At 46.0% G+C, this 14768-nt stretch overlaps 1 protein-coding gene across 1 annotated transcript; it reads right to left on the bottom strand.

Annotated features, from left to right (window-relative positions):
* Positions 1–10: 10 nt before the first annotated feature.
* LOC144934069 (caspase-3-like) lies at positions 11–14302 on the bottom strand. Its single transcript, XM_078859442.1, has 7 exons — positions 14024–14302; positions 10723–10836; positions 6053–6219; positions 4845–4973; positions 3599–3774; positions 2547–2685; positions 11–420 (listed from the first exon to the last, which is right to left on the bottom strand). The coding sequence occupies exons 2-7, from the start codon at positions 10833–10835 to the stop codon at positions 191–193; spliced, it is 954 nt and encodes a 317-aa protein (XP_078715568.1). The 5' UTR covers position 10836; positions 14024–14302; the 3' UTR covers positions 11–190.
* Positions 14303–14768: the final 466 nt, after the last annotated feature.

The raw sequence follows: 14768 nt of genomic DNA, 5'->3' as shown, positions 1-14768 counted from the left end.
GGTGGTGAAACTCACTCCACTTTCGAATATGGAGGCCAGCGCGTGCAGAGGAATGAATGTTTAATGGGCAGCACGCCATTCTACAACTCGGGAGCCAGGATTTAAGATAGCGATGTCAACAGAGCAATATTGCAATCTTGGCATGATTGCAGGGGGAAAGACTAACTGATTGAAACGTGTGCACCTGCGCTCACTTCAGCAGGTACAACTCCTTGGTGAGCATGGACACCATGCACGGTATCTGCTTGCTGTTGTTGTTGTCAGCGTCAGTGGTGTTCGACGTGAACTCCGTGGCGACCCGCCGGTTGACTCGCGTGAGTATCTTGGTGAGCTCCAACCGCTGGCCATGCTCCTGCAGCTCGGAGCACAGCGACTGGATGAAGCATGAGCCTTGCGCCGGGTTACGCCACGAGAAGTACCCTGCGGGGAGGGAGTCGCACGCTCGCGATATCAGAAACCTATGGGAGAAGTTTGCGGGGGGGGGGGGGGGGGGGAAGCAACCCCCCGCCCAAACTGGATACCTTCATTGATTTATTTTCAGAAGTTTACAATTCAGATAAAAAATTAAGATATTATATGCACCCGCAATTCCTAATGTGAGGGTCAATGCGAACCGCCCTCCCCTCCCCTCCACCAAATATAGAAGTCAAACTCCACCGGAAACCCTATTCACTCTTTAATTGCTCGCACCCAGTGACGGACTGGGACTAAAACAAAATCGGCCCAGGCCTTTTTGTAAACACACCGGCCCAAATTCGGGAAATGGGCATTTACTTATTGATTTTAAATGGGTTGTGCGACGAACTGTGTACTCATCGCTTGATTTACGATATGACGATGTTTCGGCGTGATTTTGCCATGCATTTTCATTGGACCATTTGGGCTCGGTCCAAAAAACACAAATGGGCCGGTGAGGAAAAATGTTTGGGGCTGTCAAAGATTTTGAGAGCGTAAATAAGTCATGAAGAGTACACAGAGGTAATCAAATATTTAAATAAATTTGTTTTACTCTAATCACATTTGAAAATTCCCCACACACACTGGTTTTCCAGCCCTCAGAATGGACCGACCCACCAGGCATTTGCCCGGACTGCTGCCCTATGGCCAGTCTGGGCCATAGGGCTGTTTGTTACTGGCCGTTTAGCGTTTTAGGCCTTCAGGTCTGTGCTCGGCAACTGTGATTAAAGTATATATATTAAAAAAACCACAGTTCAGAGTAAAGCTCAATGTTCAAGCTCAATGTTCAAGCGTCTCCCAGTCCAAAAGCACGTGTTGCGATGCGCGTCTGTGGCGGATCCTGTCAGTGGGAATTCCACATTCCCTTGATGGGGGCCAGTCTATTCGAAAGGATGGTCATTGTTGGCTTGGCACAATATGGTCAACATTTTATTCAAACAGGAGCGATGATGGGCCTCGTCAACCTCCATCAGGAAAACTGAACGACGTTATAACGGTGAGTGGAATGTTATATATGCGGCCACCTTTAAAAAAGGACATGCTCGGCTGCATTTGAAGGTATTCTTTGTAGTAATAGGCTTTTACCCTTTAAAATGGTACAAAAACTGACACCTTTATACAAGGCATCATGTTTGCAATAACCACAACACAAGCAGTCAAAATGCAAACAAAAAGAAACAACTCTGATAATGATAAGCACTGTCCTTATCATTATCATTATCAGAGTTGTTTCTTTTTGTTTGCATTTTGACTGCTTGTGTTGTCGTTATTGCAAACATGATGCCTTGTATAAAGGTGTCAGTTTTTGTACCAGTTTAAAGGGTAAAAACCTATTACTATATTTTGCCACTGGTAAAGGAGGTTTCATAGTGGTATTCTTTGTGGTCAGCATCATTGCTGTGATTCTCTTGTGTAGTTATGAGAATGGTTCAAGTCATTCCAGGAGTTTTGCTCAGAAAAGAGAGTTTTAGTTCCGGGATTCTGGTATCCACATTTTGTCGCAGATAAGTGTGGAATCACCCACCAGCGCTTGCCGTGGGTGATAAACTCATCATGCGGTCTGCGAGTTGTCATAGATAAGAGGAGTCATGTGGCACATTCGTCCTTTTAGCCGGAAGGTCATTTTGCGGGGAGGGAAACTTTTTTGCGAATAGTATCGGAACTCTCTCATCTGCAACAGACAACAGCGCTACATCAGCGGCCCGCACGACAAGATTTTTCCGCTGTAATAGTCGTGCCGATTGATTGAGCAAAATTTGTCATATTTTTTGGGTCTTTCGGTAAAGTCACGTAGGTAGGTTCAAAGAAAATAAAAATAAACTACGACGTTTCGATCGCAACACAAGCGGTCGTAGTTTGTTTTGTTATTTTATTTTCTTTGAACCGAGCTACATGACTTTACCGAAAAACCCCAAAAATATGAATTCCTGCAGTCACGAAATCTTTAAGTCAAAACAGAATTTGTCAGTTACTACAACCTACCATTTAAGTTTGGAAACTTTTGTTCTTTTCTGGGAAACATCAAAGAATTCAGTGAACATGGATACGATCTTGGCTGCGTGCTGAAAGCAAGGCACGTGGCTCCTCACCTGAGACGGTGGCGAATGCGAACAGGAAGTCTGGCTGCATGAGATCGACAGTGGGCAGCAGAGAGGCTTCCTTCACATCCGGGTCTCCATCGCATTCAACCACGTCCACACCTTTGTCCAGCAAGGTTCCACGGCAAGCCTGGGTGGAGAAACACAACAACAGCCTTATCAGCATCATCTACCTATTCCAGGAACGACTCGCCAAGTCCCGAGACTATTTCCAGGATCTGCTAATCGTGTGGTATTTGACCAATTCCTCCTTAATTCGTTCATCGTGTACCCAGGAAAAACCCAGTGTGCATATGAGAGGCTGACACTCAAACCCAGAAAGGGCCATGAACGAACACGCTTTGCTGCCCTTCCCCCAGTCACCCCACAGCCCAGAGGGCTGGGAGTTTCACAACTCTATATTTAATACAACAACCTTCATATCCGGAATACTGGATTATAGGCTTGTTCCACCGAATACATATATTTCAACGTCACTCAAATTATCCATCAGGACAGGTGATGATGCGTGCAGTCGAGTGATTGGCTCACAGGAGGTTTTGAGTTAAAATTCTGTTGGAGAGTCAGCTCAGCCTATCCTTTGTCACGAGACAATAATACGGTTAGCTTTTTTTAAGCACACATTTGGCTACTGAGGGCACGAAGGAAGTTCAACATACATATACATGCATACATTGCGGGAAGTCAGCGGTTTTCCTATGACGAGTCTGGTCCCCTGACACAGATGCCGTGTGCGGAACTCCCACCACTGTTTGTTGAAAGCAGGCAGTGACACTGTCATTGAGTTTGACTCGGTCATGTGCCCTGATGTGACTTGCACCACATGCTGTTTTGCGTGAGCCCGCAAAACACACGGCAACGCTACCCCACAGCACAAGCGCAACAACAACAAAAACCTACACTTTTGGCCGACCCAAAATTCCCAAGCCGACGACGTTGCTCTATTTTTTACTGGGACCCCCCCCACGGCTGTGCACGTTGGGGCAGCAGCAGCAGCACAGACGCACGGGGGGCGAGTTAAGGCGTTGGCCGGGCGGACGCACCTGTATGAAGACGAGTCGAGGCTTGCCAACCAGCGAGGGGCAGCTGCTGTCGGAGAAGGGCTTGGCGATGTCGGAGAGGGGCATCGGGCCGTCCGTGCCATACACCACGCCGTCCTCGCCATGGCTCAGCACCACGCACACGAGGCAGGCGCACTTCTTGAGATTCTCCTGTGATACTGTGGGCGGAGGGTGGGGGGGGGGGGACACGTGTCTCCTCGTTGCCAACCGCGCCTCGTTTTACCAATGCCGCCGATGATGTGCAACCTGCCTTGGTGGGAACTACCGTTCGATGGCGAGCATCACGGGCTGACAATTGCAAGGCGACGAGTTAAAAGCTCATTTCATCGTTGCAGCGTCAACCGTTTTTCGCACAATGTTGTGGGAAGCCAGGATTGGTTGTCCTGCACCAAGAATGGCCACTATCGTTGGAATGTGACATTGTAGCTTTGGATGGGAATTCCGGGCAGGTTACGGTCAGGGTTAGGTGCTGTATTTGCACTCCCTTGACTTTATCAGGCTGGGCGGTTAAAGTCCATCCTGCATGGCCCTGGTAGACTCATCCCGTTATCGTCATCCCTTTAGCACTTGGTGAGAAACCAACAGTGGATGTCCAAAGGACATACTTGCCTTCGCTACACGAATGTGGAGTCTTCACCACGAGCTCATGGCTGCCAAAGGAGACGAGCGCTGCTCGATCACTTGCATCACCATGGAGACACTCTAACTTAAAAAAAACTGTATTCTACATAATTTCATAAAACCTCAACTCTTCACGGGAAAAAAAGCATTAGATAATAAAACAAATAACTCGACAAGTTCGGTTACACAATGGGTGCACAGGACTCACTAACACCTCACCCGTGTCTCTGTTACGGTTCAAAGGGCTACCTCGTGAGTTGGAAGTCGTGTGACAGTGATGGCTAGAATGGTTCGGGATGTGGAACCCCTGCCAGTTCGTTGTCCTTCCCGCACACCTCTGATTAAGCACGATCCAACATACGTACACACGTACACCATAGGGGAAGTCGTACAAGCGGAGGAGCCACCTGTAGCCAATGCCACCACAGTGGGCGAAGAGTAGCTGGCGCTCAATGCTCTACCGGCCCCTCGGCACTCCGCCGTGCCCATGCCCTCCCGATACAATCTCCACATGAGGCCTCGTGTGTGGCCCGGGTTCACGGACTGGAGCAAGAGGGCGAAAACACACAATGGCTTAATAAGGGTGACGCCGATGCAATTTGAATACCTTCTTTCAAAAAGGTTCTCATCTCTTCACACGTAAGGTCTTTTCTGTATTTCACCTCGAAGCCCAAACTGTGGAAGCAATCGGAGAGGCGACTCGCGTCCGTCTGCGTCCCGTTCCGTTTCGCCATCCCTTGGGTCACGTGGGTCGAACGGACGGACGTACGGATTGAGGCATTAGCGCAGCTTTCACCCCACGTTAAAGACAAACATCTGTAAAGTCAGACTTATTTGCATTCCACACAATCGGTCTAAAGAAATGAAATTAAAATTATGTATTTTATTTTATTTTTATTAATTTAAATTTCATTTTTTTACCTACGTGACTTTACCAAAAGAACTAAGAGTATGAATCCTTGCAGTCACGAAAGCTTCAAATCTAGAATCCGTCTAAACACAGATTTATTACACGAGTACATTTGTTGTCCTGCGGAGTGATTTGCTCCCTCCAAAGGAATGTGGATTCTTCACCACTTGCTCAGCGCCACCAACAGGGGTGGGCACCACCGCATATTTGCGCAGGAAGATGCTGCCACTTGATATTATTACTATTATTAAAATCGCAAATTGCATCGTCAATGCTATTTAAGTCACGTCACGTGGTAAAAAGGCATGTTACACCAAAAAATTGTTTGTTGAATTTCAAGCAAATGTAATCTTGTTTAACACGTAGGCTTTCGTGATCAAATCTGGCTGTCCCCTGATGAAGCTAGTTGTCATTACTGGAAGAACGTCGTACTCAGATTGTAAATGTTGTGGCTTTGCTCCCCAACACACCGGTGTGCTGTACTAGTAACGAATTGGCCACGTTCTGTTTACGTGACAAACCTCACTAGTTGGCTGTGTTGGGTGGTAGCAGGTTTAACGACACATTCATTTATTTACGCGATCTAACCCAAAAAACCTGTATCATGAATGTAATATTATCGTCTGCTATATTTACTCATTATTTATTAATGCATTCTTTGCTACCAATTTTTGTGTCACAATGTATATATGTATACATTTTTTTGGGGCAAAACTTAATCTTAACAACAAATGTTCGCATCCTGCACCTCCGATTAGCACGGTTGGCTACGTACGGTGTGAAAGAAGTTCAACATACATCCGTACAAATGAACAAATATAACGCATTCGTTTCTGAGCCTGTGAGCCATTCCTGGCTGCGTGTGTGAAACCAATGAGTTATACCAAGGTGAGGGGAACACTTACCAGCTCTGGGAAAAAAGTTCTCATTGTTGATGATGATGCAATTGCCGATGGACTTGTAATGCATGCTGTACGAGTGTTTCTGCGAATCCATGTCCTCCAAGTGTCCGTCGGGCTTCATGCTTGCGTCTCCCATGCAAGCACTCTTCATCACCACGCGGGATATTTTTCTTTTGGGGAACACAACAAACACTTAGAGCACAGTCTCCAGGAAAGCATTTAAGTGCACAGATTAATCGCTTTCCTTTCAATGGTTTATTTTTGCCAGGTAAAGCCCATTGAGCTGTATAGCTCTTTTTCAGAAGCGACCTGGTCACAAATGATAGCTCAACGAAGTGCCTTATCATGTGGAAATGTACAGCAGCCAACTAATATAAACGTACGTTGATTCTAAATGTTGAGGGGAAAACCGGAGGACCCGGATAACAATCCACGCGATTACGGGGAGAACATTCAAACTCCAAATATACAGGTGTATACCAAGAGTCTGCGTCCTTACAGCGATCGTTCTACACAGCAGGTTTTAAATCGTGGTACAACCCGGCGTTAATGCCCCTTCAAAAAGCTCAACACACTCGTCAATAACACCTTGGCCTTAAAACGCAACGTAGATAATAGCACATGAAGGGGCATTGGCCGAAACGTCGCCTATTGTATATTTTCCCGTTTAATGCCACACGCGGTTGTTATTGACATGGAACATGCTGAGTAATGTTTTTTATTGTGCTTGTGCACCATTGCCAATGCAGCAGCAGCAGCACCATCACCAGGTAACTAGCGCCTCCCAGTGGTTTACTACATCGCAGTACCGTACAGTACACTGCATGAATAGGTTTATTCTTAAACTTGGCATCATTGAAATTGGCATAGAGCTCTTGAACATTTTGCCACGAACAAGATTACAATATGTTTATGTAAATATAGTTTTATTTTTTACGTATTTTCACTTTGCTTTAAATAGATTTCCATGCTTGGAAACTACGGAAGAGATCAGCAAAGCCACCGAATGGCAGGGCACCCAGCGGCATAATTATTACCCTTCGAATTCACGATGACGACGATGACGCTGATGCAATTATGGTTTCATAATTTGCAAGAACGCACTGTCAATTGATTATGCTTTCCTGCAGGAGCTGAACTCGTGCAGCTGCACTTTACTGAAGCTGCACTTTAGTGAAAGGATTTTTTAAAAGATGTATTTCCCTGACACGAGTTCTGACACTCGGTCCCACGAGTCTCAGACTACGCAGGTAAACCCGCTCAGAGCACTCAGCCGTGGTGCGTTATGCAAATTTAGTGCAGCTGCACTTCAGTCACACTGGAAAGAATGAGAATATTTACGCTGGAAGGATGCGATGAGCTGTATGACGCTTCTTTTTCACGGATGTGCAGCAGGGGCACGGGGACAGAAATTGGCCTTGGCAATAAATCGACGGGACCCACGCGCAACGTGCAGCCTTGTGACGGGGTTGACGACTGGGGGCAGTACAAGCCAAGCAGCTCATGTGACTTTACGCTGGATGAAGCAAGACCGTTGCCCGAAACGTCGACTATTCTCTCTCTCTCTCTGTGAGCCACGGCCTTCTCCCGTTGAGCTCTGTCCATGATATCACCGTTACACGTGTTTCCTTTTCTATATGGCCACACAATGTTATTGGCGAACGTGTGATGTTTTCGCTAATGTGATTGTTTGTACGTGGAAAGTAAAACTTCGACGGTGCTCGTGTCAGGGAACGAGGAGGGATTATATATGTGGCGAGATGTTAGCTCCCTCGCCTGGTATGCAAGAGGTTCGTGGGTTCGATCTTGACCCTGACGCTTGTATGTTTGGAGTTTGCATGTTCTCTCTGTGGTCACGTGGATTTTTCTCCGGGGCCTTCGGGTTTTCCCTCCACATTTAAAAAAAATAGTATTTGGTTGCTTTGAAGGTTCTACGCGATAAGCCACTTCGTTGAGCTATTATGTGTGGCCAGGTCGCTTCTAAAAAATAGCTGCATAGCTCAGTGGGGCCTTACCTGGTAAAGTAAATATAGTTTAGTTTAGTTCTGTATATGTTTTGCAAAGCGTATATAGAGCTTGTTGCTATGACGGGGTCGTCATGGCAATGGCTCCGGATATCTCCAGTTTCAATAAATAGTCTGATTCTGGTAACCCGATGTAATTGCTCTGGCGACAAGTCGGTTTCTCGCTTGCGGTTTCAAAATTGCACCAACAGGAGGGAGTCGAGCCCCGTGGATTGGGACCAACTCTATTTGCAGCGCTTCTGTATTATAATTTATTGAGTAGAATAGTTTACCTACATGATCCCTCGCGATGGGAGACAGTGGTGCGATTGTGGCCATGCAACACAAACTATGGACCATATAATCTAGATTTGAAGTTTTCGTGACTGCAGGGATCCATACAATTGCTGAAGTGGGGTTTTGCCCACTTCAGCAATTGCTTCTTGCTGTGGTTGTCCCACCTGATGGCGGACGCTTGTGTTGCGCCCGGGACGTCGTGATTTAATTTATTTTATTTTATTTTATACCTATGTGACTTTACCGAAAGAACCAAAGAGTATGGACCATATAGTAAACTCAAAGAGATACATAGAGATATATTGATACTTACATAGATATAAAGACCATATTGACATATATAACCTAAAAACAGTGGATTGATCATGGCTGAAGGTATTGTTATTTTGAAGTTAATAAGGATTGGATTACGTGTCTCTGAAAATATTTTGTTTAAAGTTCAAACCCTTGAGAAACCATAGTGAGTGTCGTCAGAACCAGTGATTGAACAGCACATGCTCCCTGAGTGACAAGATACCCCCTGCATGGCAAGCTGTTACCCTCATTCACCTGTTGACGCAAGCCCCATGTGCAGATTTTACGATCACCCAATGCCAGCCTCACGACTTCAGCTGCTGTTGCAGTTAAACGTATCGGATGCACTTACGTTGTTGGCTCGATGGTAGCCATGCCATTCCGACTGAAAGCAAGCTGCCCATTGATTGTGTGTATAATTCGTGAGATTCTTTGAATTTAGTGTGGCTTAAAGAGTCAAATAGTGGCACTTGAACAATTCCATTCCGGTCTCAGCCGCAGACATTCAAGGAATTCAGGTGTGGAAATCCACGCCCAAATACCCCTACTGTACTGAAGAAGAATGGAGATGTGTTGAGGCTGTTGGCTTTGAGGTGATTGTAAGAAGAGCAGGGAGTGGGACGAGGCATCGATTCGTGAATATAATTTCCCAAGCTCTGAATACACGTTTTGAATCACGTGTCTAAGAATCTACATTGCTATATGTATGTATGTTGAACTTCTTTCGCACCGTACGTAGCCAACCGTGCTAATCGGAGGTGCAATTAGCATCTGAGCCCATTACATGCAACATATATCCGTATATGTTGCATGTAATGGGTTCATATCTACCCTGCAACCACTTTAGAGGCACTGCCATTCATTACAATGGTAAAGGAATTCCATTCTTCAATTGAACTTTGAACTTGAATCACAATAGTTGAACACATCATCAGTCTCTAACTGAACCAGGTCAGTGGCACCGAAGCCTGATTGGCCATGCTGAATGTGCGTTCATTTTTTGCACCGATAGTGAAGCTCGAATCGGTTAGCCATGTTAACCAACGCAGGGTTCACGACGAAACGTCTGCGACTTGGATACAATGCAGTCGCATTCAGCATATTGCGCTCATAACGTCGACCGTTGTAATTATATTCCGGTCAAGCATTAGAATAACTTGCTCTAAATGGGATATATTACAACGCAAATCCTGCAAACTTGATAAATGCTGGTTCGAATGGAATGGCATCATCACTATTCAATAAAAAAAATGATAACACGAATCCCTAAAATATGAGAAGTTTCTTTGGGTTAGATCGTGTAAGTATTAATGTGTCATTAACCCGCAACCAGGCGACACACCCAATTAGTAAGGTGGGCTGAAGTAGTAACGAATTGGCACGTTTTGTTTAGGTAACAAACCTTAATAATTGGCTGTGTTGGGTTGTGGTGGGTTAACGACACATTTATACTTACACGATCCAACCCAAAAAAAACCTTAATTATGAATAATATTAGTCGCGAAATCCTACGTATCAAACTCCATAAAAATATTCTCCGAGAGAATAGTCAAAGTCAAACTGGTCAAAGCGAAAAAACCCACGGCATTCTACAGAAATACAGCACAAATCGTTGGCCAGTGTCATGTGAGTGAAAGAGGGCATGCACAAGGTCACGATTGTATTCATGACTTTGTAAATGGTTCTATTTCTGGTGGAGAGGTGGTAATGGAACATATCTCACTTAAACCATTATTGATAACTCTTGACGACTGCGCTCAACAAAGACATTTTCACACAAAAGGTCGTAGACTGTTTCCGTGAAGATGGTTCGACCGAACAGCTTGTATGAAATCCAAGTTCAAATGATTTGTTTTGCTGGTTTTTTTTGTTCACTCGGGGTTGGGCCCTCGATCAGAAATTCTCGACCGTCATCATATTCCAGAGAGATAATGTTCAAGCAATGAGTGATGCTCTGCATTCTGCAGTAGTTTCAAATGGAAATCTATTCGTTTATGGAATATGATCGAGATAGAAAAATGACATAATTACATGTACCGTCATATATTTTGGAAGCACATGGGTATAACCTTGACTCACTTGATCATCGTCTTAATGTCCTTCTTGAGATGTCCATCAAGAGCATCCTCCTCTTCACTGCGGTCTTCCTGGCTAGAGCCTGTGGCTTCAATGTTGACGTCATCGTTGTCCATGCTGCAAGCCATGATACAAGAGATACACAGAGGGAAAAGTGTCGTCATAAAAAAAATACTTTATATTGTACATAATAGAGGTTTTTGGGTTAGATCGCCTAAATATATAAATGTGTCGTTAAAATCCGCCACCACCCGACACAGCCAGCTAGTAAGGGTTGTCACGTAAACAGAACGTGCCAATTCGTCACTCGTACAGCACACCGGTGTGTTGGAGAGCCAAGCCGCAACAATTACAATCTGAGTACGACGTTTCGCTAGTAATTACAACTAGCTTCATCAAGCGACATCCAGATTTGTGGAGAAGTCCACCTGTTTCGTTCCTTATGTAGAGGCGTAGATGTGGTGACCACCCTTCTGTGCTCTTGCACAATGTGGGGGGGGGGGGGGGATTACTGAGGCAACGTACATGATGCATGTGCATTATGCGAGCCCTTTGAACTTGTCCTTCCTGCCTATTGTGTTTATTTAACTGGCCGTACCAACGGTAATCCCTATTGACGTACGCTGCCCTTTGTAGGCATGCATTTAAATAATGTATTATTTGATGATTCGCTTCCACGCAGCACTAAGGCGGTAGCCATCAGAACGGTTAAAGTTATTTTGATTTATTTCAATTTCGATAGATTCTCTGATTAGTCTTGACCAGTAGTAGCTAGTTTTGCCGAAAACTTCAACATTATAAAAATAAATTGCGTGTCCTTGTTGGCACGCATGTTCTGCTACTGCTGACAGTTGTATTTGGGAGAATTTAATATTTCTCTGATGTATTTTTAGTCTCGTGCTGATCATTTGTCCTGTTTGCCCAACATAACATTTACCACACGTGCAGTTAATCCTCTACACACCTTCTGTTGATAGCTTCGGTAATACATCTTTTGTACCAGATATAAATTTCTGTATTTTATGTACCGTGCCAAATCTGACTCGGATGTTTTGTTTTTCCAAACATCTGGCTAGTTTATCAGTTACTCCCGCAATGTACGGTATTTGATCGTTTTAATTACTTGGGCAGTTTCAATGCTCTTGTTATTTGATTTGGTTTTGGTATTCAATGCCCTGTTGATTTGTGCATCATTGTAACCGCTCATTTGCAGGGTACAGTACACTAGTATATTCCTGGCTTCGAATCTCCGCGAAGCTTCTGGGCTACAGCCCTGAACCGCACCCACCACACAAACCATGGCAGAAGTTGCGGATACTTGATGCACAAGTGTATAGGACTGTGGCCACCCACAACTGAACCATGGAACATATAACGACTCCGTGACCGATTCGCAAGTACAAAGGAGGAGGCATCGCCACAGCGATGATGAACCACTCCCGCTACTGACGCAATCATCATCGCCACCTCTACTCGGAGACTCGTGCCCGCAGAGTCCTTCTCACCAAGAGCATCACGAGCTGACAGGAGAAATCAAAAGGCATATGGAAGTTGATGACTGAAAGCGGTTCTGCGTGCTAGAAACAATCTGTCACGTGAGGATAATGAAATGACGTGAATGTAATGATGATGATAGGTCTGCGCAATTCATAATGCTACTGTTGTCAGGGGAAGTGATGCCTGTGTAAAGTGATGGTAACGCAATTGATGTCGATGTCATTGATGTAATTCAGCTTTACATTATCGATGTCTCCACGAGGGTGCAAATGGGAGCAGAGGCAATGAGTGGGTGATGATGATGACGACGACGTTAACGTGACGTGGCGCGGAGAGGAGTGAGGGGAATGGAAATCAGGTAGAGCAACCGATAAAGTGAAGGTGGGGGCGGGTGTGGTGTTTAAATTAGGGGTTGCTATTGTTTGGGGGGTGGTGATGCAGGGGGGTGGTGATGCAGGGGGGTGGTGATGCAGGGGGGTGGTGATGCAGGGGGGTGGTGATGCAGGGGGGTGGTGATGCAGGGAGTGAGTGGAAGATGATTGGAGGGGTTATAAATAGGGAGGGTTGTGGAGGGGTGTGGATTTGGAGGTTTAGAATGCGAGCAGCGGTGTTACGTAGCGAGCGGTTACATCGTAGAGAGGGGGGGGGGATGATAGCTGCCGCGATGAACGTTTGTGTTTTTAAAGGACATTTAGCTTAAGTCTTTAAACACGCACACTGACTCTCACTTGGGTAGTCGGCCTGTTCTTGTTTTGCGAGTGGTGGCTAGCATTAATAGCAAACTGTCGCGAAGTTTGAGGTTGTATTTCCGTGGTTATTACACCGGTGGTGAGGCGAGTACCATTTGTCCAACGGGAGACGAGTGGAGGTGAACCTTGGGGAGAGCGTCATTGGAGTCGGACGAGGGGTATAAGGGGAGGCAGTGGGCAGGAGCGAGACTGGCAAATGGACTCCGAGGAGAGCGAGCAGAGAGATGCGGTCATGGTAGAACAGAATCGCATTCAACGATTAGATTTAAATTTCGATTTAAAGCTTTCGTGACTACAGGGATTCATCTTCTTGGTTCTTTCGGTAAAGTCACGTAGAATGGAAATAATAAAATAATACAAATGAAACATAATAAAATAATATAATATTATTTTATTATGCTTTATTTTTATTATTTCCATTCTAAAACGTGATAAAATAATATAATATTATTTTATTATGTTTTATTTTTATTATTTTACTATTTCCATTCTACGTCACTTTACCGAAAGAACCAAGAAGACGATTAAATTTAATTTGCCTAATACGTTGGCACCACTATTGGACTGCACTCTGCTCCACTAATATCACCATTGTTTCGCTGACTTCGCTGTTTTGTGTGGTTTGCGCAATAAGCCTCCTTTAGATTGTAATGCGATGTTTATGTAGGGTTACTAGGCGGCACTTTCTATAGAATCTAACTTGCCCAGGCTCGCGGCGACTGTGCGCGATCAACATTCTAATCGTGTCACGCGTCCCAGCGCCGGCAGCGTGGACGTTAAACCGAGTCCAGAGACATCGCACGGAGGGGGATGACCGCTTCCGATTCGCTTGTCGGTGTGGTTAGACGTCTTGTTCACCTGGCAATGTGTGTGGTTAGACGTCTTGCTCACCTGGCAGCGCGTGTCTGGCGATCTCCCTTTACTAGTGTTAACCGTCTTTACCTGGCAGGTGGAGTGTAAGAGCGCGCGCGTGTTACTAAGCTCTCTTACCTGCCTTTAGTGGCGCTGCCTTGCCTGACAGAAGGGACGCGCGCCTGTGTGTGTGAACACTTCCTCACCTTACAGAGTGCAGTTGACCGATTTGCTTGGCAGGCTTCTGTGCGAAGAGCAGCGAGCCCTCGGCCGAGCCCTGGACGCGAGTTCGTCTGCTGGCGAACGTATTTCGCACCGCGCGCAAAGTCGCCCCAACCGGTGCTAGTCGCCGCTGCGGGTTTGTGCGGCCGAGAGCGACACTCGTGGCACTGACTTCTCTGATGCCATGCGCCTTGCAGGAAATCACACTTCTGGTTTCGTTCGTGGGGCCCCCTCTACCCCCCCCCCCACTATGTTAACGGGGCCCTTCGCGACTTCCTCCCCGTGTGCGTCGTCGTGCATCAGGAAGTTTATGACTCGCCGTGAGTCACGGGCCGTCGTGACTCGCCGTGACCTCACCCCACCCCCCCGGTGCGCCGCGCCGCGCCGCCTACTTGAGCTTGGGCCACGGGGGTGGTGGCTCGGCACGGGGAAACGAACGCGCAGCGCGCGGTTGGCGACGTTCTACGTACGGTGCGAAAGTTGAACGTGGTGGGTTCCTTAACCTGGGGTGCGAGACACGACGGATATATATTTTTTAGAAATTAAATCGCTCAAGGCCCCCCCTCCCTCCCCCATGGATTCATGAATGAACAAACTGCGGTGAACCAACTCCGCAGTTTGTGTGAACTTCTTTCGCACTGTACGTAGTCAGCCGTGCTAATCAGAGGTCGTGCAGTCCTCTTGTGTATCGGCTCTTATACAATCCTTGTAGACTTAGCTGATTCATGT

Source organism: Lampetra fluviatilis, chromosome 9 (genome assembly GCF_964198595.1).
Source record: "Lampetra fluviatilis chromosome 9, kcLamFluv1.1, whole genome shotgun sequence".
NCBI lineage: Eukaryota > Metazoa > Chordata > Hyperoartia > Petromyzontiformes > Petromyzontidae > Lampetra > Lampetra fluviatilis.
Note: the sequence above shows the minus strand (reverse complement) of the source record. Positions and strands in the feature narration are given on the sequence as shown.